Below are 26,862 nucleotides of genomic sequence, written 5' to 3'. Positions count from 1 at the left end.
GCCTATTTGACGTTCCCTCTTAGTGTCCACATGGAATTAGATTAATTTAAACCAGGGAAAAAAAGAGTCCTCATAAAGAGTTCAGCATCATCCTGGAGCTTTATGAGGGCTGACACCTCTTTTGTGTTCATTATCGGGAAATCACCTCAGGGAGTAGTGTTGACTTTGCATGGTCTAAAATAGCTGTTACAGAGCACTGTTCCATGCTCTCTGGTTCACTTAGATTCCTGGGCTCGGGGGAGGGAGGTGGAAATACCCAATCAAGGTTTTGCTGAGAAACCTTAAACATTGTATTAATTCTGTCTGTTTCGAAAAGGGAATCAAGTCAGCTAAAGCCTATATTGGCGGTCTATCCCTCTCTAGTATGTTCTGACCTTTATTCTAGTTAAGCTGGTGCCTGGAGGAAAGTATGGACTCTGAGGAGACTTCGGTACAAACGAATGCCCCCTTCCGGAGAGTGGTTACCCATATTATATTGATCTCATGTTCTCTGATATTGTTCATATTTTGAGGAAGGAGGAACATGATATTGAGTCTGGTTAGTTGACTAACCATCGAATTACTGGCACCCCAAAGTCAGCAGTACATACTGTATCGCTAAATCAAAATGTTCCCTTCCACTCCCGGCCCTCGAGTGTCCTTCCTCTTTAGGCAAGGTACTTACCATTATTCAAGTACTTACCATTCACTTAACTTCACTACCGTTTCCAAGACTAAGTATGACCTAGGTTTCTTTGTTTTGAAATGTGATATTTAAATGTAACGAAGGGAAAAAGTGTTAATTATTTTGGAATAAAACAGGAATTAGTCACCAAAGCGGGTTCTTACTCAATAACTATTTCTAGCCAAAATATGATCATATTATATTTATGTAACATTTATTAGATTTTTATCACAACACATGGCCCATGTAGATTTAGCTCTATGCCAAACCCTGACTGAATCTGCACCCCCACATATTTAACCGTATCCCCAGAGCCCTCAGCCACCCCTGTTGTTTCCATTATTCACTCCAAAAGTTTCATGTAGTATGGGAGGCTAGGGGGGGGGGGGGGTGATTTTCTTTGGTCTGACTAAATGGATCTAGAGCAAAGTCACTGATTTATGCAAAATTTGCTCTGCCTTGGGAGGCAGCGGTTGCATGTAGGAGGAGTGAGTGATTGGACAGGGGATGAGGCATGTATGGTGGCAGGCTGTGTGTGCCTGTCAATCTGTCACCCAGGCCTAATATTCATCCCTAGAGATACCTGGGGGAGACCCCACCAGCACCCAGTCTGCCTCAGCTGCCGGCCACGCGGTGACAACAGCTTCCCACAGAGAGGGGAAGTGTCATTGTATATATGTAAACTAGTGACAGATGACCGGAGACATGCGGTCCGTAGACACTAGGGCTGAAAGTAAACTAGACTGCTTGTTTGCCTCTCTCTCCCCTTATCCCTCTCCGTCCTGGACTAAAGAGACAAAACATCAAGCTCCACAACCATGGTGGAATACATTGACAACAAAGTCAAAGATATGAATAAAAAGGATGCAAATCATTTGGCATGAAAGTGGCATACTACACGTGGGGGCTTGTGTTTCTTTTTGAAAGGCCTTTGCTAATAATTGCAAAGGAGTGAAGGTTTTGTGTGTAGGCCTTCAGGCAGCTTTTCTAGGTCACTGAGGTTATGAAGGTCAGTGTTACACTCCCAGCAGCCTTACTTCAACCCTCACTCTGGAAATAGAACATGCAACGTCACATCGAGCCAGAAAGGATGTGGATTCCAGGCCTCAGTGGCCAGAGGCTGCACATGTGGAATCTGCTCGGGTATTTGACCTGAGTGTTTGAAACTTGGAATGCTCCCTGTGGGTTGTTGTTATTTCATGCATACCCAAATGAACAGCTCGGTGATAGCCTTCTGCAGAGCGTTCGCGTATTGTAGAGACTTACTGTTGACTATTCATCAAGGGGACTCGTAAGGCTACCAGCCAAAAGCAGATTTGCTAAACATTATGCACACTAGCTGCAAGAGAGCCAAAATGGAATGAATAAATCAGAAACGTGTTATGAGGGAAATATTATCTGTAAAACATTGCCCTTTTGTAGGCTAGTCATCAGGATACAACAGACTATTCTCACCATAACAAGTTTTCAGTCTGAACAACAGAAGATGGGCTTTTAAGACTGTTTATAGCCCAGTGAGTGCTGGGTCAGGGATGATGGTAAATACGGAATGGGGTAGTGGACATAAATCTTCTTGATAAAGCAATAAGGCCCGAGAGGCCATGGTATCTCATGAAAATGGGTATTGCTACGGGGCGTTGTTAGACACTGAGTAACATTAACAATATACTGTATCATGGCCCCCAGTGCATTATCGCTTTATTAAAACACGTCCACCCACATTTCCATGAAAGAAAGGTGATCAAATGTTTCATGAAGATCCTGCCGCAAATCACTGTTCAGTTACTAAGCAACAGTACTAACAATACACCACCGTAGGACGGTAATATGTAGGAGCACAGAGTTTAAACAATGGCTCATGAAACCCCATAATTTCCCCATGAATACAACCTCATTGCCCACTACCATTCTCACAAAAATCATTGTAGAAAGAGTAACTAGCAAGCTTCAATTTTGCTATCACAATTTGTATTTGTGGCAAAATCAAATCAAACAGCAGTGAACTGTTCTAATATTGTCAAAACTCTCTCAAATAACTTATTTACAATAAGGTAAACTTCTAGTGCTGTTTTACTGGTCAGCTTAATATTATGGTTTGGAATTAATCACCATTAATTAATGAGGAGACATCTGTTGCAACCAACATAAATGGACCTGCACAGCATTGTCTTTTGCATGAACTTTTTCTGCCTTTGATCATTCTTAAAATATGATTGCACCACATGATGGCTTAGGCTCACTTAGACTTGGAGCCATGTGTCTTTACTGTATGAGCGAAGCATCTGATGTTACTGTCTGTGTCTGCCGGTGGAAAAAATCCATCAGCTCTGATGAGATCCTGCACCTTAGAGCATACCCATGCCAACCTATTTATTTTAAGCCCAAAGACTGATATTGTGCTATTTTTAGTTCCACACAATGCAAAGAGACAATTCACTTTTGAGCAATGGGTGGGTGACCTTAGGTTGTGTATATTGATTGGGATTTGTTTCTTAATAGAATTGTGTCTAATTAATTCGATTTTAATTGGGAGAAAGCAGAACATGCAAATGCAGCACATTCTGATTCAATCGTTATTTAAACTGCGTAAAAAATTGTACATCAGCGTCTACTTAATGGAATATCGTTGTTCTTTGTTGCGCTTTGTATTGCGCTTTAAGTAGTAATCAGAACAGGTCATTCTGGTGTGGTGGAACAATATATATCTAATGGGTTAAGGATAAATTAGACATTAGAAAGACATCTGTTTTAGAACTGCTTTGTCTTTTAATTATCATCGATGACCATCATTCCCTTTACCGTATCTGTTTTAAGACCAAATGCAGGGACGTCAGAAATGAACTTTCACCTCAGTCATTTCACAATTTGTAAAGGAATGTTTTGTAATAATTCATTCTACTGGGCTTCTTGGCTCATTTCCTCAAAATCACTGTCCTCTTAGCGGGCCGCCCCCTCCCTGTCATCAGCACCGCCCACACTGGTTTGCACTGGACCTCACTAGACACCATGTCAATGCTCCAGCCACCATCAGCCATCAGCCACCACCAGCAACCCAATCAGCAGTTTACTGCCAATGGCCTCCATTTCTGCCCATTAGGCTGACCAATGACCAATGTTAACCAGTGAAGCTTATTGTAAATGTGTACTACGCTAGTGTGCTGATGCCCCTCTGGTTCCTGTTACAGTAACTCACCCACTGGGCAAAAACAGGTTGAATCAACGTTGTTTCCACGTCATTTCGACCCAGAAATCAATGTGATAACGTTGAATTAACGTGGGAAACTGATTGGATTTGCAAAAAAACATCAACTTAAAGGGCATTTCGTCTTTTTTTCAATCAACTTTTAACCTATATGCAATGATATGGTGATTTCTTTGTTGTTGATTCCACGTTGAATTCACGTTGGTTGACAACTTACCCAAATGTAAATCAAAACTTGACGTTGAAAAAACATCTGTGCCCAGTGGGCAGAGATCCCAGTTCCATGGTTTAAATTATCCCAGATTCTTTCCTGAGATAAAACTATAAATTCTACAATATTCTGGATTCTCTTGAGATTTTGCAGAAAGCTTTTGGCAAAAAACACCCCAATTTGTATTGATTGGCCACTTGATTAATGTAGCGTTCTAGTGATGAGAAGTCATGGAAGATGAACAGCCCTGAAGTGCATCATTCATTTTTGGCCCGACGTTTAGTTCGAGGGAGGCACACAGTGTGCCCGTTAAAGTCAAATGTGTTTATACTGCTTATCACCGCATGTTTGTTAGTTTGCAAGCTGCTTGTTGTCTCCCCTTTGCTCAACTCAGCTTTTGTCTTCTCAATTGCATTAGTTTAGAGATGTATTTTGTCTCGGTTGCCAATCAATACTGAGATGACAACTGAATCCAGGCAGTGAGAACTCATACACAGATAAATAGATCTGTCTGAATCAGGGGGTCCTAAGGACCATCCAGCACAATGGGACTGCCAAGATTTACTGAGGCTATGATGTTTTCTCCATCAAACTTCTGACTAGCTTTGTTAGAAACTTTATTTGTCTCTCCACTGAATAGCCGTGATATATTTTCTCGGCTGTAGGACTTTAACTATATCCACAACAAAACAACAGAGCAGATTGAAAATTACGTAAATGATAGGAGGTAAAAAAAATAAAAAAAAGTGAACTGAGTGATACATAGTACACGTAGTAATCAGATTCTATGGAAGTGTAACTGTACTGCCCTCGCCACAGAGCACTTACTGGGCAGTGTGTGCCGGTGGGCGATCCAATCTCCCAGACAGCTCTCTCCTTGTAAAAGTTCCCCTTTATAGTTTCCCTACTTCACTTCAGTAACTTTATTACAGTATAGCTGAGAGATTTCTATTTCATATTGACCTAAGATTGCTTCAGTTGTCTCATTTCACCTTTTGTCTGGCTTGTGTTGGAGAAATGACCTTCCTCCACATCGGCAGTCGATAGTGACCATGCAGTAGAATGCTTCAAGGAAAGTTAGTTACGGTGACAGACAAAGTTCCTTTCTTGGTTCGTTTAATCAAATAGTTTCAATTAGTCTTCTATTGAAAACTGTAATTGTTCTATAGATAGGAGGTAATTGAATAAAACAATAGCCTTGTCTTCTTTTGTGTAAAAGACAACCATTTTATTGTTACTTTTATTGCTGGCCCGTCTCTATCAATGTCTGTTCAAAGGCCTCTTGATAGATGTACTTTCTGTCATTTCTGCATGAGTTTGATAGAAGTAATTCCCCCTTACAAGTGAACTGTGGATCTATTCCAGCGTTATTAAACTACGTGGATGCCTTTTCCTTACGGAAGACCTGAGTTCACTGCAAGAAAACAGAAAAGGTATTCCCCTAGTAGAGGAAAGGTGAGTTACACACAGTGTGGATGGAGTTGTGCAGCGGAGAGAAAGGGAGATGCTGACCAGGGGTTGTTACTTTAGTCTTTAAAGTGTGTTTGTGTTTGCAGAGCACCTAGCAGAGAAAGAGCACACCCCAGACTGGCCCTAGAGTGAGGAGACGTCCTGAAATTTAGACATCCACTGCTGAAATGTCTGTCACCATAGCCTTCAGAAAGTATTCACACCCTTTGACTTTTTCTACATTTTGTTGTGTTACAGTCTGAATTTAAAATGGATACAATTTGGATTTCTTGTCACTGGCCGACACCCAATACCCCAAAATGTCAAAGTGCAATCATGTTTTTCGAATTTCTTACAAATTCATTAAGAATGAAAAGCTGAAATGTCTTGAGTCAATAAGTATTCAACCCATTTGTTATGGCAAGCCTAAATAAGTTCAGGAGTCAAATCTGCTTAACAAGTCACATAATAAGTTCCATCGACTCACTCTGTGTGCAATACTAATGTTTAAGATGATTTCTGAATGACTACCTCCTCTCTCTACCCCACAGTCGAGCAGTGAATTACAAACACAGATTCAACCACATAGGCCAGGGAGGTTTTCCAAGGCCTCTCAAAGAAGGGCACCTATTGGTAGATGGGTAAAAAAAAGCAGACATTGAATATCCCTTTGAGCATGGTGAAGTTATTAATTACACTTTGGATGCAAGTGTCCTTCCTAACTCAGTTGCCGGAAAGGAATGAAACAGCTCAGGGATTTCACCATGAGGCCAATGGTGACTTTAAAATAGTTACAGAGTTTAATGGATGTGATAGGAGAAAAATGAGGATGGATCAACGACATTGAAGTTACTCCACAATACTAACCTAAATGACAGAATAAATAGAAGGAAGCCTGTACAGAATTAAGATATTCAAAACATGCATCCTGTTTGCAACAATGCACTAAAGTAATACTGTAAAAAAGCAATTCACTTTTTGTCCTGAATACAAAGTGTTATGTTTGGGGCAAATCCAATCCAATACATTATTGAGTACCATTCTCCATATTTTCAAGCATAGTGGTGGCTGTATCATGTTATGGGTATGCTTGAAATCGTTAAGGACTGGGGAGTTTTTCGGGATAAAAAATAAATGGAATAGAGCTAAGCACAGGCAAAATATTAGAGGAAAACCTGATTCAGTCTACTTTCCACCAGACACTGGGAGATGAATTCACCTTTCAGCAGAACAATAACCTAAAACTCAAGGCCTAATCTACACTGGAGTTGCTTACCAAGAAGACAGTGAATGTTCTTGAGTGGCCGAGTTACAGTTTTGACTTAAATCTGCTTGAAAATCTATGGCAAGACATGAAAATGGTTGTCTAGCAATGATCAACAACCAATTTGACAGAGCTTGATGAATTTTGAAAAGAATAATGGTCAAATGTTGCACAGTCCAGGTGTAGAAAGCTCTTAGAGACTTACCCAGAAAGACTCTAACATGTTGCACAGGGGGCTGAATACCTATCTAATCAAGATATATTAGTGTTTTATATTTCATAAATGTTTTACGCGTTACAATTGTTCTTCCACTTTGACATTACAGAGTATTTTGTGTAGATAGCTGCATTATTATTTTTTTTTAAAGTTGACTGTTTGAATAGCACAAGTAGATTAGAAATGTGTTAGTCTGCCAAGACCGTATGCTGCTACCATTCTGGCCCATTTCCATTACCTGTCTTCCTAGGCTTACTGTAGAGTTAGTCAGGAGCCTTGAAACAGAGCAGTGCGATGCCTGTGGATGGTGGTGGTCAAACCTATCATTGTGGACCCAGCGCCTTGTAAACAAAAATCCATACCCTCTTTCCTGCAGATTGGTGTTTTACATCAACATTGCGCTGGCAGGAATCAGATTATTAACAGTTTTAGTCCGTTGTAAAGTCTAGTGGGTGGAAGTGTGAAGTAATCACAGTAGTGAATCGGACCAGTGAACAAGGAAATCTGTTCATTTCCAATGGGGCCGGCCTATTGGTTTGTGAATCAACTGACTGGCTCCTCGTGTCATTAAACCGCTGAGATGCAGTAAAAAATCTGATAAGTGATAAATGTGTTAAACACCCAGAATACTTTCTTCCTCCTCGTTTTTTTCTCTTTATTGAAGACATCCTTATGGGGATAGGACTTTTGGGAATGGGAATGGGGACGTCGGGGAAGAGTGTGGATTTTGGTCAATGAGCCTTAGTGTAGCAAGGTCGCCGTCCTCAGCTCCTCTCCTTTGAAGTGTGTAAGAGATCCCTTGGGAGGGATGGAGTACCCATCCTTGAACAGAGTTTGCGGAGACTTGCAAAACCCCTGCTTACATTTTTTTAATGTTCTCTACGGTTAAGCAGAGCACATTTGAAACAATAACTAGTATTCTATAATTCTTCAGCTTCGCCATTTGAATTGTGTCATACTGTAAGCCTAATTGTATTATTTTCCATACAAGAACATTGGATTGTTCTCAGTTTCTGTGTTGAGGGCTGTTGATTTGCATGTCTGAGGATTTAACTGTACTTAAGACTTGTAATCGAATAGGTTGCCTTGCGTGTCTCTCGGCCTCAATAGTCATGGTTTAATGAGCATCGCTTGGACAGAACAATGACGGCTCAGAAACACTCTCAACCCCATGATTTTGTATTACGGTTAATCAGAAAATGGCAAATACAAGACACTTGTTTCTTTCAAAAGCCTATAAAATGAAACTAATCGTCATTGCATAATTCAAAGTAGAAGTGCTGTTCACATTTGGCACATTGAACCATCCTCTGCTCACATACATTGGAACAACCCATTTGATGCCTCTAAGCTCCGGTGAGTTTGTTTACAAATGACAGATCAATATGTTATTATTATACTCTCTGTAGTTCAGATGTCAGCCAAGATAAGTTTCTCCTGAGAATCCCCAATAGTATCCAAGGATAGAGAGTTGCTCAAGTTGTTTTCTTATTCAGTCAGGGACACAAATATATCAATGGCTCAGTATAAATGTAAACTGAACATGTTATATAACGATAGAACTGCGGTATATGTGAAGAAAGTATTCTTATCTTGGGAATGAGGAGTAAACCTTTTTTGACAATATGAAAATGTGTTGATATGGGTGTTTATTAAACGTATCGACTGGATCTGTGAGTTTGAGAGTCCACGCTAGTTTCATAGTTCAGTCATGACGCGACAACAAGCGTATGGTTGGGTTCTGCCCTGCAATGTTCAGAGGAGATTGCTTGATGTTCTAGTTTTGATGTGTTAAAACTTTCAGTAAAATCTAAGACATGCTTTTTACTTGTTCATTTAAATGGCTTTACAATATTGTCTAATTTAATGGCATACTCTGTTGCCATTGTGGAGAGAATCATATGGACCCCTGTGCAAGTTTCCCTCAAATGAATTATTATAACAATCTACACAGGCGGATAAAACAGGACAAGAGGTATTATGTGTAGGGATTTGCATAATGATGATGATTCATTGCTGTGCTTCAGCATTTCTGTATAGCGTTTGATGTTGAGGTCGAAATGTGTGCAGTACTTTATGGACATACATATAAAGTGTAGAAATAAGAAGCTTTGTGCAAATAAAAATAAATAAAAAAGAAGACAATCATCGGCCAATGAGAATGCAACGGTAGAAGAGTTGAATAGAGATGGAGATTGGCGCAATACACGCATGTGTTTCCTTGTTTTGTCCGAGAGAGAGAGAGAGAGGGAGAGGGAGAGAGAGAGAGAGAGGGAGAGGGAGAGAGGGAGAGGGAGAGAGAGAGTGATGGAGGGAGGGAGGGAGCGCTCCCAGACATCTAGTAGTGTCTGTTGTCTCTACCCACAGGATTAGGCTGCTTTGTGCTCATGATACTTTTAAGAACCGCCCCAAGTCAGGCTGCAGAAAATGGAACATTTTGACATGAAGCCGTTTCAATTATTATGATGTGGCTATAGTTTTCAGTCAAGCCAAAAGGACTGTGTACGTGTGCATGTGTGTGTGTGCGTGCACGCGCCCGCGTGGTTTTCCGTTAGATCTTAAAACTGCCCTTTGTTGGTTGGGAGTCTCAGTTTGCTGGTTTTCATTGATCTGCATTGATCGGGTTTTATTTTATTTCTATTTTCAATAAGTGATCGTGTCAGTTGAATTTACATGTACAGTATGTCTTTCATGTTCCACATTTGCTGTGAAAAATGACTCACTTTGGGACTTAAAATCTGGTAAAGACCTTTAGATAGTAATTATGGAGCCTCTTTGTCCCAAGCCTCTACTAGACCAACCTTGAAATAAGTCACTTGAAAATGATTATTGCAACCATTATAAGATAATGGATAGTCATTACACTCCTACTGTCATGTGATCTTGAAACATGATGCATCCATTGTACTTACCGGCCTCTTAATATCAGAACATACGGTTTGTAATGATTTATAGTTACTACAATTTAATATGCATTGTGTCTTGGTTGTTGGCTAAATAATTAGCACATTTTATCTGATAAATGACCAAGCAGGAGGTGAAAGGCTTTTTCTTCCTCTATTAATGTCAGTGGAAAAAAACTGACTGGATCTGTTGTTTTGAAGAGAGATTCAAGCCTAGACATTTCTATTTCTCACGTGCCGTGTCTGAGTTTATGACTTCATTCTCCCGTCTCCACCTGATATAAAAGGTATACAATTCATTGTTGGCTATATCAACTCTCTTAAATAACCAAGGTGCTATTATTGTTTGTAACCCATTTCAATTAAACCACAGACAATGACAATTTGTTTAGTAGAACTGATGTAATATCACATGTAGAATAGATGTTTTCTTATCCTGAAGCATTGTAAACAAGTCCCTATGTCGTCCATCTAACGCAATCCGCTGGAATTATGCACCTGTACCTGATGGCGGCCCGGGTATAAATAAAAGCAGTTGGATACAAGTTGGATACAACTGAAGTATATTTGGAGACTTGGAAACCTGTTTGTATTTACTGTAAAGTGTAGCAGGCCCACGTGCGCTGGGTAAATGCCACAGTGAGACATTCGCCTCTATTCCCTCAGGGATATATTGTCGGAGGTAAGAGTGCTTTCGCTTCCAGGGAAAGGGAACAGGCACATTGTATCACTGAAGGAGCAGACTGCTTTGAAAGGAATAATCTGTGTTTACTAGATTGAAATGATTACAGCTCTGTGACAGCGGGCTGCCTCTGTGTCTCTGAGAATAGCATCATGAATATTACTGTGATTACAAAGAGTGGCCTTGTCACAGGAAATTGACTGTTTGATTGACAGGCCAACTACATTAATGTAATAATGATAAGTGCACTGTAGATTTACACTCATATCCTGATTGCCTTGGAATCGTCTGGAATCTGTTAACTAGCTTCCGTTCTCTTAATCGGTGTGAAAGTAACCACAATTAACCACAACACCATTATGATGTTGACTGCTGTCTCTGACCATATTCAAAGGTAATTACTTGATTAATTGTGGTTTGAACATTTAATTAGATCACCATACCCTGGAGGTAAGGTGACAAAGTCAGTTTGTTGCACTTTTGAATCCTGAAAGGTTTATTAGTTGTTATGAGTGTATGGTTCATTTGAATCATCAGATAGCAGAAAATGCTCCGCACCAGCAACGGACAGAGCACATTGCAAACTCTCCTCTGTCAAATTCATTGACAGTGCAGTCTGGCTGAGAAATGGATGGGTTGAACCAGTGAATAAGACAGTGACTGAGGAAGGCATATCTTTACTAAATGAGGGGTTAAATGGTGCCCTGTGGTCTAAAGATTCGTCGGAATTACTGCCACATGGATCACTAAATTGAGTTTAGATGTTCTTAACTTTATATGTGAGATGAATGGGCTTCAGTTGCCAATACCGATCACTGCTACACATTGCATTAGAATTCTCTCTCCCTCGAAATAGCTCGAGTGAATTTGAATATGAATGAGCTTGTTTTTATTTATACATGTAATTAATGTCTGTCGACAGTATTTGCACGCTTGTCATATCGAGTGGTCTGTGTTTGCAATATAAAAGCAAAAGCTCTCGTAATTATGTTTACATCCACAGATGAAAATCCCAGGGCTGTAATGATCAGTAATTATAAAATATTTTTTTTCCAGCGTGTCTACTGCCTCAGCTGTGACTATAGATTGTGTGCTGTGGAGTGCAGAGTTTGTGCAGCTTAATTATGACATTGTACACGACTAAATGTACCAGTCTGCTTCAGCCCTGCAAAACACTTCCAGTGCATAATCACGCTCAAGTCTGACTTTAAAGAGCTCATTACAGTTCGTTTTCTAAAGAGCGGCTTATTAAACGCAGTTACCTAATAAGCATCTTTGGTGGTGCAAATTGCTGGAAATGTTAATGAGTCTGATTAGGCCACGTTTCAATTACGACAGCTAGCTGTTACCTCAACCCTCCCCCACCCCAAAAGAGCTAGGGAGAGGAGTCCAGCTCTTTATGCTTGGGAACCTCCTAGAAGGCATTGCCCTCTCTCTCTCATTCTCCTATCTCCCTTTCTCTCTCTCTCTCTCTCACTCACACACACACACACACACACACACACACACACACACACACACACACACACACACACACACACACGTGCACGCACACACCTACGCATATACACACACAACTCGCACACAAAAAAGGAACATAAAAAACGCTCTGCCACCTCTGTGCTTCCTTTCAGCAGCCCAGTAATGAATAGAGAATTGTGCAAGCGGCAGTCCAATTTGCGCACTGGGAAATTGGATGGACAAAGCGGAGATCCAGTCCTGTTTGCTTAAAAAATGGCCAAGGCTACCAAGATTAATAGTTCTCAAAAAGGTCAGTGTCTCTGTTTCATCGGAGATGATCACAGTAGCAAAAATTAAACATCATGCAATATCAATGCTTTGTCCTTCGTGATGTCTTTTATTAACATTACGAGTGTCAGATTCAACACAAAAATCGTCATATGTAACTGTCATTAGGGACAAAGAGATTTGGAGGGTGCCATTTTGAAATTTGACCAACAGAGGAGACTGCTAAATTAAACAAAGAGTTTTGTGAGTTGCTAATCAGTGGAATTTGAGCTTAACGTTAAGCCCTCAGGCTGTCTGAAAACATTCCACTAACGGAACAGTCAATAATTATACCAATTGCAAGACAGAGAAAGGAAGCGGTGGAGGTTGTTGTATTTGTATTTCTATAAAGAAGGGATAATGGATGGTGTTCTAACGTAATGTGGACGTAGAAACTCATTATGCAAATCTAAATTATACTGTATGTCTATGGGCTAAAACAACATCAGGCATGAACCTGGTTTGTGTGGCATGTGTGTGAATGTTAATTTACTGACCCCCTGAATGTCTTACCCTTCCTTAGGAGTTAGTGTTACGAGCAGTTTGTGACGTACTGTATGGATACGCTCAGGGGCGGCAGGTAGCCTGGTGGTTAGAGGGTTGGGCCAGTAACCGAAAGGTTGCTGGATCGAATCCCCGAGCTGACAATGTAAAAATCTGTCGTTATGCCCCTGAACAAGGCAGTTAACCCACTCTTCCCTGGTTGGCTGTCATTGTAAATAAGAATTTGTTCTTAACTGACTTGCCTAGTTAAATAAAGGTTAGAAAAACACAGTTGTCCATGCTAATGTCTACCATGATGTGTGTAATCACATTTCATGTGGTTATTGGTTCAGATTGATGTTTTTCCTCATATTCCCTGACTGAAGTGTCCTCATATTCCCTGACTGAATGTCATTGCTAGGCAATGATACAGTTTTCTAACCGAACCAAGTTTGTTTATAGTTTGTCACACACGTTTCAAAGTGAAGTGTTCTGTCCCTTTCTACAGAGAGAGGGATGGCTCTCTGCCCTCATCCACAGTTCAGTAAATGTTCACTTACTCGCTGTATTTAAATCATTTGGCTTTTTTGCTGGCTTTCCATTTCATTAAGCAACTGATGATAAGGGATCTGATCTGAAAACTTTGCAAGAGGATTTAAAGGAAAAATATATTTCTGCACTATGTACAGTTATTTGTACTATGGTGATATTGACAATGATACAGTGGTGGAAAAAGTACCCAATTAGGTACTTGCGTCCCACCTAGTCAACAGCCAGTGGAATCGCGTGGCGTGAAATACAAATACCTCAAAAATGCTATAACTTCAATTTCTCAAACATATGACTATTTTACACCATTTTAAAGACAAGACTCTCGTTAATCTAACCACATTGTCCAATTTCAAAAAGGCTTTACAGCGAAAGCAAAACATTAGATTATGTCAGGAGAGTACCCTGCCAAAAATAATCACACAGCCATTTTCAAAGCAAGCATATATGTCACAAAAACCAAAACCACAGCTAAATGCAGCACTAACCTTTGATGATCTTCATCAGATGACACTCCTAGGACATTATGTTATACAATACATGCATGTTTTGTTCAATCAAGTTCATATTTATATCAGAAAACAGCTTTTTACATTAGCATGTGATGTTCAGAACTAGCATACCCACCGCAAACTTCCGGTGAATTTACGTTCACAAAATACATAACAATTATTTTAAGAATTATAGATACAGAACTCCTTTATGCAATCGCGGTGACAGATCTTAAAATAGCTTTTCGGCGAAAGCACATTTTGCAATATTCTGAGTAGATAGCCCGGCCATCACGGCTAGCTAATTTGACACCCACCAAGTTTGGCCCTCACCAAACTCAGATTTACTATAAGAAAAATTGGATTACCTTTGCTGTTCTTCGTCAGAATGCACTCCCAGGACTTCTACATCAACAACAAATGTTGTTTTGGTTCCAAATAATCCATACTTATATTCAAATACCTCCGTTTTGTTCGTGCGTTCAGGACACTATCCGAAGGGTGACGCGCGAGCGCATTTCTTGACAAAAAATGTCAAAATATTCCATTACCGTACTTCGAAGCATGTCAAACGCTGTTTAAAATCAAATTTTATGCTATTTTTCTCGTAAAATAGCGATAATATTCCAAGCGGGCGACGTTGTATTCATTCAAAGGCTGAAAGAAAAAAATTGAGAATTCTCATAAACGCGCTTCTCAGTCTCACTGTTCCCAGGCTGACCACTCACAAACAGAGCTGCTGTACTTCGCCCAGAGACTGCAGACACCCCATTCCACTTTCTGGTGCCTTCTGAGAGCCAATGTAAGCCTTAGAAAATGTCACATTACAGCAGAGATGCTGTATTTTCGATAGAGATGCAACTGAAGGACAACAAATTGTCAGACAGGGCACTTCCTGTATGGAATCTTCTCAGGTTTTGGCCTGCTATATGAGTTCTGTTATACTCACAGACACCATTCAAACAGTTTTAGAAACTTTAGAGTGTTTTCTATCCAAATCTACTAATTATATGCATATTCTCGTTTCTGGGCAAGAGTAGTAACCAGTTTAAATCGGGTACGTTTTTAATCCGGCCGTGCAAATACTGCCCTCTAGCCCCAACAGGTTTTAAGTATCAAAAGTAAAAGTACAAGTATGAATAATTTCAAGTTCCTTATATTAAGCAAACCAGACTTCATTATTGTCTTGTTTTTGGGGGTTTACAGATAGCCAGGGGCACACGAACACCTAGACATCATTTACAAACGGAGCATGTGTTTAGTGAATTCGTCAGATCAGAGGTAGTAGGGATGACCAGGGATGTTCTCTTGATAAGTCTGGGAATTAGAACATTTTCCTGTTCTGCTAAGAATTCAAAATGTAAGTAGTTTTGGGTGTCAGGGACAATGTATGGAATAAAAATTCCATAATTCTCTTTAGGAATGTAGTGAAGTACAAGTAGAAGTTTGAAAAAAATATAAATTGTAAAGTAAAGTACAGATACCCCAAAAAACGACTTACAGTTGAAGTCGGAAGTTTACATACACCTTAGCCAAGTACATTTAAACTCAGTTTTTCACAATTCCGGACATTTAATCCAAATAATAATTCCCTGTCTTAGGTCAGTTAAGATCACCACTTTGTTTTAAGAATGTGAAATGTCAGAATAATAGTGGGGAGAATTATTTATTTCAGCTTGTATTTATTTCATCACGTTCCCAGTTAGTCAGAAGTTTACATACACTCAATTAGTATTGGGTAGCATTGCCTTTAAATTGTTTAACTTGGGTCAAACGTTTCGGGTAGCCTTCCACAAGCTTCCCACAATAAGTTGGGTGAATTCTGGCCCATTCCTCCTGACAGAGCTGGTGTAACTGAGTCAGGTTTGTAGGCCTCCTTGCTCGTGCACACTTTTTCAGTTCTGCCCACAAATGTTCTATAGGATTGAGGTCATGGCTTTGTGATGGCCACTCCAATACCTTGACTTTGTTGTCCTTAAGCCATTTTGCCACAACTTTGGAAGCATGCTTGGGGTCATTGTCCATTTGGAAGACCCATTTGCGACCAAGCTTTATCTTCCTGACTGATGTCTTGAGATGTTGCTTCAATATATCCACATAATTTTCCTTCCTCATCATGCCATCTGTTTTGTGAAGTGCACCAGTCCCTCCTGCAGCAAAGCACCCCCACAACATGATGCTGCCACCCCCATGTTTCACGGTCGGGATGGTGTTCTCCGGCTTGCAAGCCTCCCCCATTTTCCTCCAAAGATAATGATGGTGATTATGGCCAAACAGTTCTATTTTTGTTTCATCAGACCAGAGGACATTTTTCCAAAAAGTATGATCTTTGTGCCCATGTGTAGTTGCAAACCATAGTCTGGCTTTTTTATGGCGGTTTTGGAGCAGTGGCTTCTTCCTTGCTGAGCGGCCTTTCAGGTTATGTCGATATAGAACTCGTTTTACTGTGGATATAGATACTTTTGTACCCGTTTCCTCCAGCATCTTCACAAGGTCCTTTGCTGTTGTTCTGGGATTGATTTGCACTTTTCGCACCAAAGTACATTCATCTCTTGGAGACAGAACATGTCTCCTTCCTGAGCGGTATGACGGCTGTGTGGTCCCATGGTGTTTATACTTGCGTACTATTGTTTGTATAGATGAACGTGATACCTTCAGGCGTTTGGATATTGCTCCCAAGGATGAACCAGACTTGTGGAGGTCTACAACATTTTTTCTGAGATCTTGGCTGATTTCTTTGGATTTTCCCATGATGTCAAGCAAAGAGGCACCGAGTTTGAAGGTAGGCCTTGAGATACATCCACAGATACACCTCCAATTGACTCAAATGATGTCAATTAGCCTATCAGAAGCTTCCAAAGCCATGACATCATTTTCTGTAATTTTCCAAGCTGTTTAAAGGCACAGTCAACTTAGTGTATTTAAACTTCCGACCCACTGGAATTGTGATACAGTGAATTATAAGTGAAATAATCTGTCTGTAAACAATTGTTGGAAAAATTACTTGTGTCATGCACACAGTAGATGTCCTAACTGACTTGCCAAAACTATAGTTTGTTAACAAGAAATTTGTGGAGTGGTTGAAAAACGAGTTTTAATGACTCCAACCTAAGGGTATGTAAACTTCCGACTTCAACTGTAAGTAGTACTTTCAAGTATTTTTACTTAAGTATCTTTCACCACTGCAATGATGTATGTTAAATGTGATAGACAACAATTGTTGAAGACTGTCTCTGGTGCCCAAATATGTATTTTATCCAATGTATTTGCTTATGCAAAACCGTAACTTTATACTGTAAGTGTACTGATAATGTAATAAAAGCCGTTAATATCAGAGCTGGAATATTGTTTGAGGCCCTTATACACTCGAATGTGTTGTTGCAAAAAGAATGTACCACTTGAAATATCTTACTTTTTTGCATTGCTACCTCACCACCCACATGCGTCAAGAGGACTTTACTAAGAGGACTAATAACCTAGAACATAAAGGATGAGTAATCCTAGAGATATCAAAAGGTCTAAAGGTACTGACATCAGTGAAAGTAACTTTTTGAGTTCGCAAGACAGCTACAGTACAAACTGTCCCCTGGAACACCAACAGCAGTGAATGAACAAAATATTAGGAACACCTTCCTAATATTGAGTTGCACCCCCTTTTGCCATCAGAACAGCCTCAATGTATTGGGGCATGGACTCTACAAGGTGTCGAAAGCATTCCACTCCAATCTTTCCGAAAGTTGTGTCATCGGCTGGATGTCCTTTGGGTTGCGGACCATTCTTGATACACACAGGAAACTGTTGAGCGTGAAAAACCCAGCAGCGTTGCAGTTGTATGGTAATAAGTTCTAGCCTGGCACCTACTACCAGACCTCGTTCAAAGGCACTTAAATATTTTGTCTTGCCCGTTCACCCTTTCAATGGCACACATGGACTACCCATTTCTCAATTGTCTCAAGTGACATCAATAAGGGATCATAGGTTTCACCTGGATTCCCCTGGTCAGTCTATGTCATGGAAAGAGCAAATGTTCATAAGTCGTTTTTTGGAGTATCTGTAGTTTACTTTACAATTTATATTTTGGGCAACTTTTACTTTTACTTCACTACATTCCTTTACAAAATATTGTACTTTTTACTCCCTACATTTTCCATGACACCCAGAAGTACTTGTTACATTTTGAATGCTTAACAGGACAGAAAAAGTGTCCAATACACGCACTTATCAAGAGAACATCCCTGTTCATCCCTACTGCCTCTGATCTGATGGACTTACTTTTACTTTTGATACATATTTAGAACCAAATACTTTTAGACTTTTACTCAAGTAGTATTTTACTGGGTGACTTCCACTTTTACTTGAGTAACTTTCTATTGAGGTATCTATACTTTTACTCAAGTATGACAATTGGGTACTTTTTCCACCACTGGATTTGCCCCAAAAATAGCATTTTGTATTCAGAACAAAAAGTGAATTGCTTTGACACATTTTCTGCAGTGTTACTTGAGTGCCTTGTTGCAAACAGGATGCATGTTTTGGAATATTTTATTCTGTACAGGCTTCCTTTTTTCTCTCTGTCAATTAGGTTAGTATTGTTGAGTAGCTACAATGTTGATCCATCCTCAGTTTTCTCCTATAACAGCCATTGAACTCTAACTGTTTTAAAGTCACCATTGGCCTCATTGTGAAATCCCTGAGCGGTTTCCTTCCTCTCCGGCAACTGAGTTAGGAAATACACATGTATCTTTGTAGTGACTGGGTGTATTGATACACCATTCCGAAGTGTAATTAATAACTTCACTATGCTCAAAGGGATATTCAATGTCTGCTTTTTATTTTTGACCCATAGGTGCCCTTCTTTGCGAGTCATTGGAAAACCTCCCTTGTCTTTGTGGTTGAATCCGTGTTTGAAATTCACTGCTCGACTGAAAGACCTTACACATAATTGTATGTGTGGGGTACAGAGATGAAGTCATTCAAAAATCATGTTAAACACTATTATTCCACACAGAGTGAGTCCATGCAACTTACCATAACAAAAGGGTTGAATACTTACTGACTTAAGACATTTCAGCTTTACATTTTGTATTAATTTGTAAACATTTTGAAAAACAGAATTTCAATTGACACAATGGGGTATTGTGTGTAGGCTAGTGACCAAACATCTCAATTTAATCCATTTTAAATTCAGGCTGTAACACAACAAAATGTGAAAAAAGTCAAGGGGTGTGAATACTTTCTGAAGGCACTATGTATTCTTCTCTGTTTCAAATGGTACTGACTTGTTATGTCTCTCAGATCAGTGTCTTGTTTTATAGATTGTATTGCCTGTGAATAGAGTTTCAGCTAGTCTGACAGGGCTTTTTGCCTTGTGCTTTTCTTAATCATTAGCTTGGATGGCTGACAGCCATGTGAGCCATAGCATGGATCTCTTTGACTAAAACCTTGTAAATTAACACAATTAGCGCTGCATCATCCTGCTAATTAGCTCCTGGTGTCTGGTGTGGCGGCTGGGCATGCGGCTGGGAGGGAGTCATGGGGGAATCCACGTTCTCGTCTGTTACTAGACAAACACTGCGCTGTAATCCGCCGCTGGATGCTCTTTGTTGGTTTCCTAAAGCCTTGGATAGGGATAGCTACTGGGCAATTTCATATGATGCTGCTGCACGTGTGGCTGGCTAAGTGGTGGATCAATGCAGCAGGAATGGATGGTTTTGCAATGTGATTCTGTGTTTACTAATAGAGTTTCAAGTCGGATTCGCTTTGATAAGCAATGTGTGTGTGTGTGTGCGTGTGTGTGTGTATGTATGTGTGTGTGTGGCTGTGTATCTGCGTTTCTTTTAATACTGTAAACACAATGATCTGTTTCTTTCTTGGGTATATCTTTCTTTGATAATCCCATGCTGAGTCTAAAATGACAGCATATGTAACAACTTGTGTTTGCAAATTGAGTTTAGGACTAAACTCGATGGTGCCTTTTGAGCCCTGGAGGCAATGAAAAAGATAGTCTGGGAAGCGAGAAAGACAAGTACAGCATGTTTTTTCTCTCTCACCATGTAGACTGGGAAGCAGTAGGCAGACACAAGGCCGTTGTAATTCATGCCGGGCAGTGGGGTTTGTGTGATGAAAGCAACAGAGCGCTGCCTGGGAGATTGCTTTGCTGCACTCCTCGAAGCAGATTTGAAACTGTCTCGGAATGCCTTAGATGAGAGTTGGATTATAGACTGACCTGCAATGTCTATGTCATTCTGTTCTGTGCAGGGTGCATTATACTGTGCTAACCAGGTGTTGGGTCCCAAATCCACACACTGCCCATGATGTAATTGCTCAGCAGTGCCTATTTTACAGTAGAGGAAGTTAGTTGTGTAATGGTATTGGGATTTGGGATATATTTGTCAGTTCATTCATTGCTACAAAGGCAACTTTTCCACCATGTTAAATGTACCAACTTCTAGACACAACATACTGACAACGCAAGAAAACTGACAATAAATAGCAACAACTATCTGATGGTATTTTTGACCCGTCTCTCTTTTTGTCTGGTGTTTAGGCCTAAAGATGCAGTGGACCCCAGAGCATGCACAGTGGGCTGAGCAGCACTTTGATATCTCCTCCACCACACGCTCTCCTGCACACAAAGTGGAGGCCTACCGGGGGCACCTGCAGCGCACCTATCAGTACGCCTGGGCCAACGACGACATCTCTGCACTCACCGCCTCCAACCTGCTGAAGAAATACGCAGAGAAGTACTCTGGGATTTTAGAGGGTCCGAGTGAGCGAGCGCTGCTCTGCTCCTATTCCGATGGCACTCCTGGACTCCTTAATGGACGTAAGTCAGAGAGTGAGTCCTGGCAGGAGGGGATTTACCCAATGAACTGCGCTCCAGATGTTATATCTGTGAGCAAATCTGGAATGACAGCTGCCCTTCCCCCAACAGACGTGTCGGCCAGCATAGGTAGCACCCCAAGGGGGGCCAGCAGCCTGACCGAGCCCAGCTATTCCAGCAGTAACTGTGGGAGTCACACAGCCACCAGTCTACACTCTGGTCTGTCCTCTCAGGAATACGCTACGGGCTACAATGGCTCCTACCTGCACTCTAGTTACAGCGGGCAGACCGCCTCAGGCCTCCCCTCTCCATTGCACAATGCTGGTCTCCTACAACCCCCGCCCCCACCCCCACCACCTCCCCCTACTCTAGTGCCCAGCTACAACGCGGGGTCTCCCAACCTCTCCAACTACAATTATCCTCCGACAGGGTATCCCCCACAGACAGCTGTTGCCCCTAGCTATAGCCCTGGGGGAGCCCCACCTCCCTCTGCCTATCTCCCATCAGGGATCGCAGCTCCCACCCCCCTACCTCCCTCTACACTCCCTGGCTATACCTACCAGTCCCATAACCATGCACCAATTGCACCAACACCTTTGAATGGCAGCTCAGCCAACTCATTGAAAAGAAAAGCTTTCTACATGACGGGGCATGGAGATATGGACTCCAGCTATAGTAATTTCAACTACAACCAACAGCGCTCCTCACAAAGCCCTATGTACAGAATACCAGACAACAGCATCTCAGACTCAAGCAGAGGGAATGGATTTGACAGGAATGCTGATCCGTCATCTTTAGCATTTAAGCACACGAAGCAGCCAATATCCTCAGATCAGCAAAGAAAATGTTGCAGTCAGTCTGGCAGAGCATTAACCCCTCCCTCCTATGGATCAACCAAAAGCTCTGTGGGAGGCCTGAGATCGGGCGAGTCCTTTGGAAAGTTTGGAACCCCCATAATGAGTGAGCACAGTGAAGAGCACAGACAGCACCTCTCCCATTCCATAGCAGGGTCGGACATTGGCAGCGCTACCTCATCCAGCCACGCTGCAGAGGAGCAGCTGAAGAACAGTGATGCCAATCTCGTGGAGTTGGTCACCACAGAGATCCTTCAGCCCGGTCCCCCAGTAGACTGGAATGACATTGCAGGTCTGGAGCTGGCCAAAGCAGCCATCAAAGAAGAGATTCTGTGGCCCATTTTGAGGCCAGACATGTTCAGTGGACTTGCCACATTACCTCGGAGCCTCCTTCTCTTCGGACCTCAGGGAACAGGCAGAACACTGCTGGGCCGCTGCATGGCCAGCCAGCTGGGGGCTGCCTTCCTGCGGCTCAGTGGCTCAGCCCTGGTGACCAAGTGGCTGGGTGAGGGAGAGAAGATTGTCCAGGCCTCCTTCCTGGTAGCCAGGTGTCGCCAGCCCTCAGTGGTGTTCATCAGTGAGGTGGACATGCTGCTGTCGGCCCAGCTCAGCGAGGAGAGCCCAGTGAATAGGATCAAGAGCGAGCTCCTCATGCAGCTGGACAGTGTGCTGACCTCAGCCGAGGACCACGTCCTGGTGGTGTGCTCCTCCAGTAAGCCTGAAGAGATCCAAGAGTCCCTGAGGAGGTACTTCACCAAACGGCTTCTCATCCCCCTACCCGACAGCACAGCACGACACCAGATAATCAGCCAACTGCTCTCACAGCACAACTATTGCCTCAGTGACAAAGAGTTGTCACTGCTAGTCCAGAGGACGGAGGGCTTTTCGGGACTGGACGTGGCACGGCTGTGCCAGGAGGCAGTAGTAGGACCGCTACATGGCATCCCAGCTTCTGACCTCTCAGCCATCCATCCCAGCCAGATGAGACCAGTCTCTTACCAAGACTTTGACAATGTATTTAGCAAATTCCAGTCCAACATATCACAAAAAGAACTGGACACATACACCGAATGGAATAAAATGTTTGGTTGCAGTCAATGAAGCTGAAGCATTAGAACATGTGGGAAGGAAACCCCTTTCAGAGGGATACCATTTAGAATTCTCAGTAAACAGGAAGTGGACAAGAGAATAATACAGGTAGTGGTGACTTTAACACCTGCAGTACAGTAAAGGCATAAAGGCAGGCCTTAGAGAAGCAGAGGCATGCTTTACACAACGGCTGGCAATCTGCACACAACACATAGAGAAATATTATTTTGATGCTTGAAACTGATGAGGCCAAGCATCGCCTACCAAGGTGCAAGTGGGTAGACTTTAACAGGATGGAACCCCTGTGTGTATATATCATTCTGCTGTTCTGGAGATTTAGTTGCTATCAAGTGCCTGAAGTGGTGCTCTTTTATTTTATAATATTATCTCTTCGCCTCACAATCTACATTGATGGCATGTGCTAATATAAAAAGCTTTAATATGAGACAAAAACTACAAAATTGCTTTTTTTCCATTGAAACAGTATTCCTCAACTGTGTCTGTTTTGTGCTCTCTGTGGACAGTAGAAAGTACATGTGTTACTGGTAATCTGAACCCTAATTTATAGACATCATTTATTTTGATGTTCTCTCTTTATGAAAACTCAGGAAAGTGATATGTACAGTACCTCAAAGATTGTCTCAAAAGCACTAAACATTTGGCTTGGGTTTGAATTTGCATTATCAAAAATGGAGGGTTACGGTACCTCGAAAGGCTAAAAATGAGTATGACATTGAATGTACCAGAGTAATTCTGGAGTATTTGGAAGACAAAAGGAGAAGTGTCGTGTTTTTCTTTGCAATTTCCCAAGTGAAGAATCCTATTGTGAATATAGTTTTATTTGATATGTGACAAAGATGAAGAAATGACGTTTCTTTTATCAACTGCAACACATTCGACCGGCCTTCATCGACCGGCCACAGTACATTAAGAGAACACATTTTTAGGATGTCTTTTTTTTGTTAAACCTCATCTGTAGGAGAAAGCATAACATATGTATTTGTCGAATATTATCAGCAGCTTAAATTTGTTTCTCATCTGCAGATAAAACTGTCAGGCCACTTGCGGAGAAATGTGTAAGGCTGAAAACGAGCCTCACGAGGTTGAAACAGACCATTTCCCCCAAGGTATTTCATTCCATCCCGCTGCTGTTTTATCATTAATGAAAACGAAGGATTATGTATGCCCTAAGTTTTCTACCTCAGTTTATTCATTTTCTCTGAAAGCAAAATCTAAGTGTAGGGCAAGATGACAGAGCCTATTTCGCTTATTAAACTATGAAGCCTTTTGAGGGAACAAAAAAAAGCTGCCTTGCTGACAACAAAATCAGCTTAAGTTAGTGTTACACCGGTGTAGTCCCCATTTCATAGACACCTATGTACATGGAGTATTCATTTCTCAGAACATGAGCAGGTTGGTCTTGAAAAGGGGTCTGGAGACGTTAGCCCTATCTTTAAGCCCTTGTTCTAGGGTCATTTCTTACAGCAAAGCTATGTTATCGCTAACTATCAGTGTTTAGTAATATGCCAGAAAAGGGGCAATGGAGACACAAGGCCTGATGAATGCATGAAAAAGCCTTGCATTTATTTATTTATTTTTTCTTCCTTTTTTTTCTTCCTATAGCAGTATGAAAACTGTTAGAAAGCACTAGTGCATTGAAAGGGATGCCCTACACTACCACTGAAAACTATTATCAGTACAGTGCAAATGCACTGAGGGATCTTGCGTTTTTTTTTGTTCACCTGCATATCAAAGTGATATTTTCCCAATTTGTGTTTCATATATCTTATATTTACATATATCTTAAATTGTTTTTGCTCTCACTCAGCTTATCGTGTTCACAATTACAAAATATATTTGTTTACCTCCAATGACGGCATTTACTGAGCAACAGGAGGCTGTAGAATCACTGACTGTCTATGACTTTCATGTTCTAGTGTAGTCTTATGACAAACATTAACCTGGCAACAACTGCTTTTTCAGTTACACTATTATAAAGAATAACAGCCGCACAAGAAACAACACTTCAACAAAGCACCTACATTGATGAATGGCCCCAAAATGTATTTAATTTGATCTTTGTATCCTATTTTGCTATATGGCTTTTATTGCCATAGATAGATAGGATAAAAGTCCCCTGAAGTTAAGTGTATTTAACCAAATGCATTTTTGAAGCTTTGTTTTGTCATGCAATAATTTGTTTTCAAGTGTCGCTTGAAGCCAAAGTGAAATCAACAGTTTTATTTTGACATAAGATATTTAAACTGAAACTGTCAATTACTTACTTTAATAGCGAGTTAAGCAATTTTGCTTATGCCAATAGGGCATGTTTATTCATGAATTTAAGGCAAAGCAATTAAGCTGTTCAACAAGTTATTTATACATTACAATACACTACATTACACTAATTATAAGCGCAGTAGAACAGGAAAAACTAAGGGATGAGAAAAAAACTTCACTAACACATCCAAACAAATACAGTTTCTCGAAGTAATTTAGTTTGGAGGACAACAATGTAAAGGATAGGCCTTTAAGTACAACGAACTGGCTACAGAAAGGTTGATAAGCACATCTCTTCTCCTTCATTTCTGACAATGTTAATCACTTGAATGTTGCTTTCCAGCCTGTATCACTGTCCCTCTGGGTGGGTTTTGTACAGCGCTGCTTTAGATGTCGGCTTCATCTTTATGTAGTCTTATCTGTTTTCTATTTAAACGTTGTTCTTTATAACCATTTCTACCTCATTGCTACATATTGTACATGTAGTACTTACGTTCTGTCTTTTTGAATGTCATGCATTTGTACAAAAATAAATAAACAAAACAACAACAACAACAAACGCTAAAAAAGAAATGGACAAAAAATGAACAGCTTACCTCTGAAAGACGGTCCTTACACTGAACAGTATTAGCAGCAGAACTGAGAAAACACATTAGTGAGTGTGAAGTTGACGATAATGCACACATACTTGAGATACTGACTTCTATGGGACATATAGGTACTCATAATGCCACATTTCTGCAAGTATATTGTGGGTTGTATAGGTCTTTCTCTAGGGTCTCCAATGCAAATTCCGTTTTTAAACTAGAATGACTTGCTTTAATATTTTGTGAATTGTTGTAGTGCGCATGTTAATGTGTCTTTGTGTGCACTTACAATTCAATGTGTAAGTGTGTTGGGTTAACATATTTAGATATGTGAAATTACAAATTTATACATTTCATACATATGTACAGGAAATAAACTTGCACATGTGTACTCAATGTACATTTGCTATTGATATATACATATTAAAATGCACCACATACAGTACAGTACATGTTTATATGTGTGTATGTATTGCCATACCTACAGTAAACGTCAATGTATTTTCATCTATTCCAAGGTACAGTACAACAAAAAAAAAACATAAAATATTGAATAAAGATGTTTTTTTCTGGAAACCAAATGTGTTTTCTTATGTCTCCACTCTCTCATTGGTTAGACTCGATTTGATTAGATGTGTGGACATGTCCATGTTCGCAATGTGTGTTAACAATTTCAGTTCTGACATTGATAATGTTAGTCAAGAGACATGACACTTGGAAACGTCAGTTATTTATTGTATAATACCTATACAATGCACGACACATGATGCTCTCTGAGACAATTCGTTTCGATTTATTTTCAAGGTTTTGTGTTTCTTAATAGAAAATTGCCTAGACTGTGTAATTGTAATCCTTCCATTAACCAAATGTGTTGTTTTTCAGCCATTAAAATGTTATGATCACAGGAAAGGAGAAGGATTATACAATCACACCCCTCAGTTCATAGCTCCACACTGCCACTGATTCTCTTTATGTAAATTGCACATTTATGCGTCGATTTTCAATTTTTTTTTGATGGTATCATTATATAGTTGATGGTATGTGCGTAGGAAGCTGCTGTACAATTAACATTAAGGAAAAAAGTCACAGTGCATTTTTGTGCCCAGTTCTGTTTCATTTGTAATGCTGTGTCTCTTTTTCTGCAGTGGGCACATGAAAACAAGTCGGGCTAATGGATGCATTTCAACCGGATTTTCCTCCATTATACAGGAAACAAACCTGGGCCTAATCAGAACAATGACGGTTATCAAAAGCAGAAAAAAAGTGAAATATTTGTATTAGCTGTTTCTGTGTGTTGACATTTGTAATTGATGTCTTTAGTACTAA

General features: G+C 40.6%; 1 protein-coding gene across 2 annotated transcripts in view; it reads left to right on the top strand.

Moving 5' to 3' along the window:
* fign (fidgetin) overlaps nt 1-26,507 on the top strand; it is a 37,096-nt gene extending 10,589 nt beyond the window's left edge. For both annotated transcript variants that reach the window (XM_014173168.3, XM_014173167.3), the window contains one exon: nt 20,451-26,507. In XM_014173168.3, the coding sequence (XP_014028643.1) occupies nt 20,459-22,681 (2,223 nt within the window). In that variant the 5' untranslated portion in view covers nt 20,451-20,458 and the 3' untranslated portion in view covers nt 22,682-26,507. The remainder of the gene's footprint in view (nt 1-20,450) is intronic.
* The last annotated feature ends 355 nt before the right edge of the window (nt 26,508-26,862 follow it).

Source organism: Salmo salar, chromosome 25 (genome assembly GCF_965601325.2).
Source record: "Salmo salar chromosome 25, fSalSal1, whole genome shotgun sequence".
Lineage (NCBI taxonomy): Eukaryota > Metazoa > Chordata > Actinopteri > Salmoniformes > Salmonidae > Salmo > Salmo salar.
The sequence above is the reverse complement of the archived record's forward strand: the minus strand, read 5'-3'. Positions and strand labels throughout refer to the sequence as shown.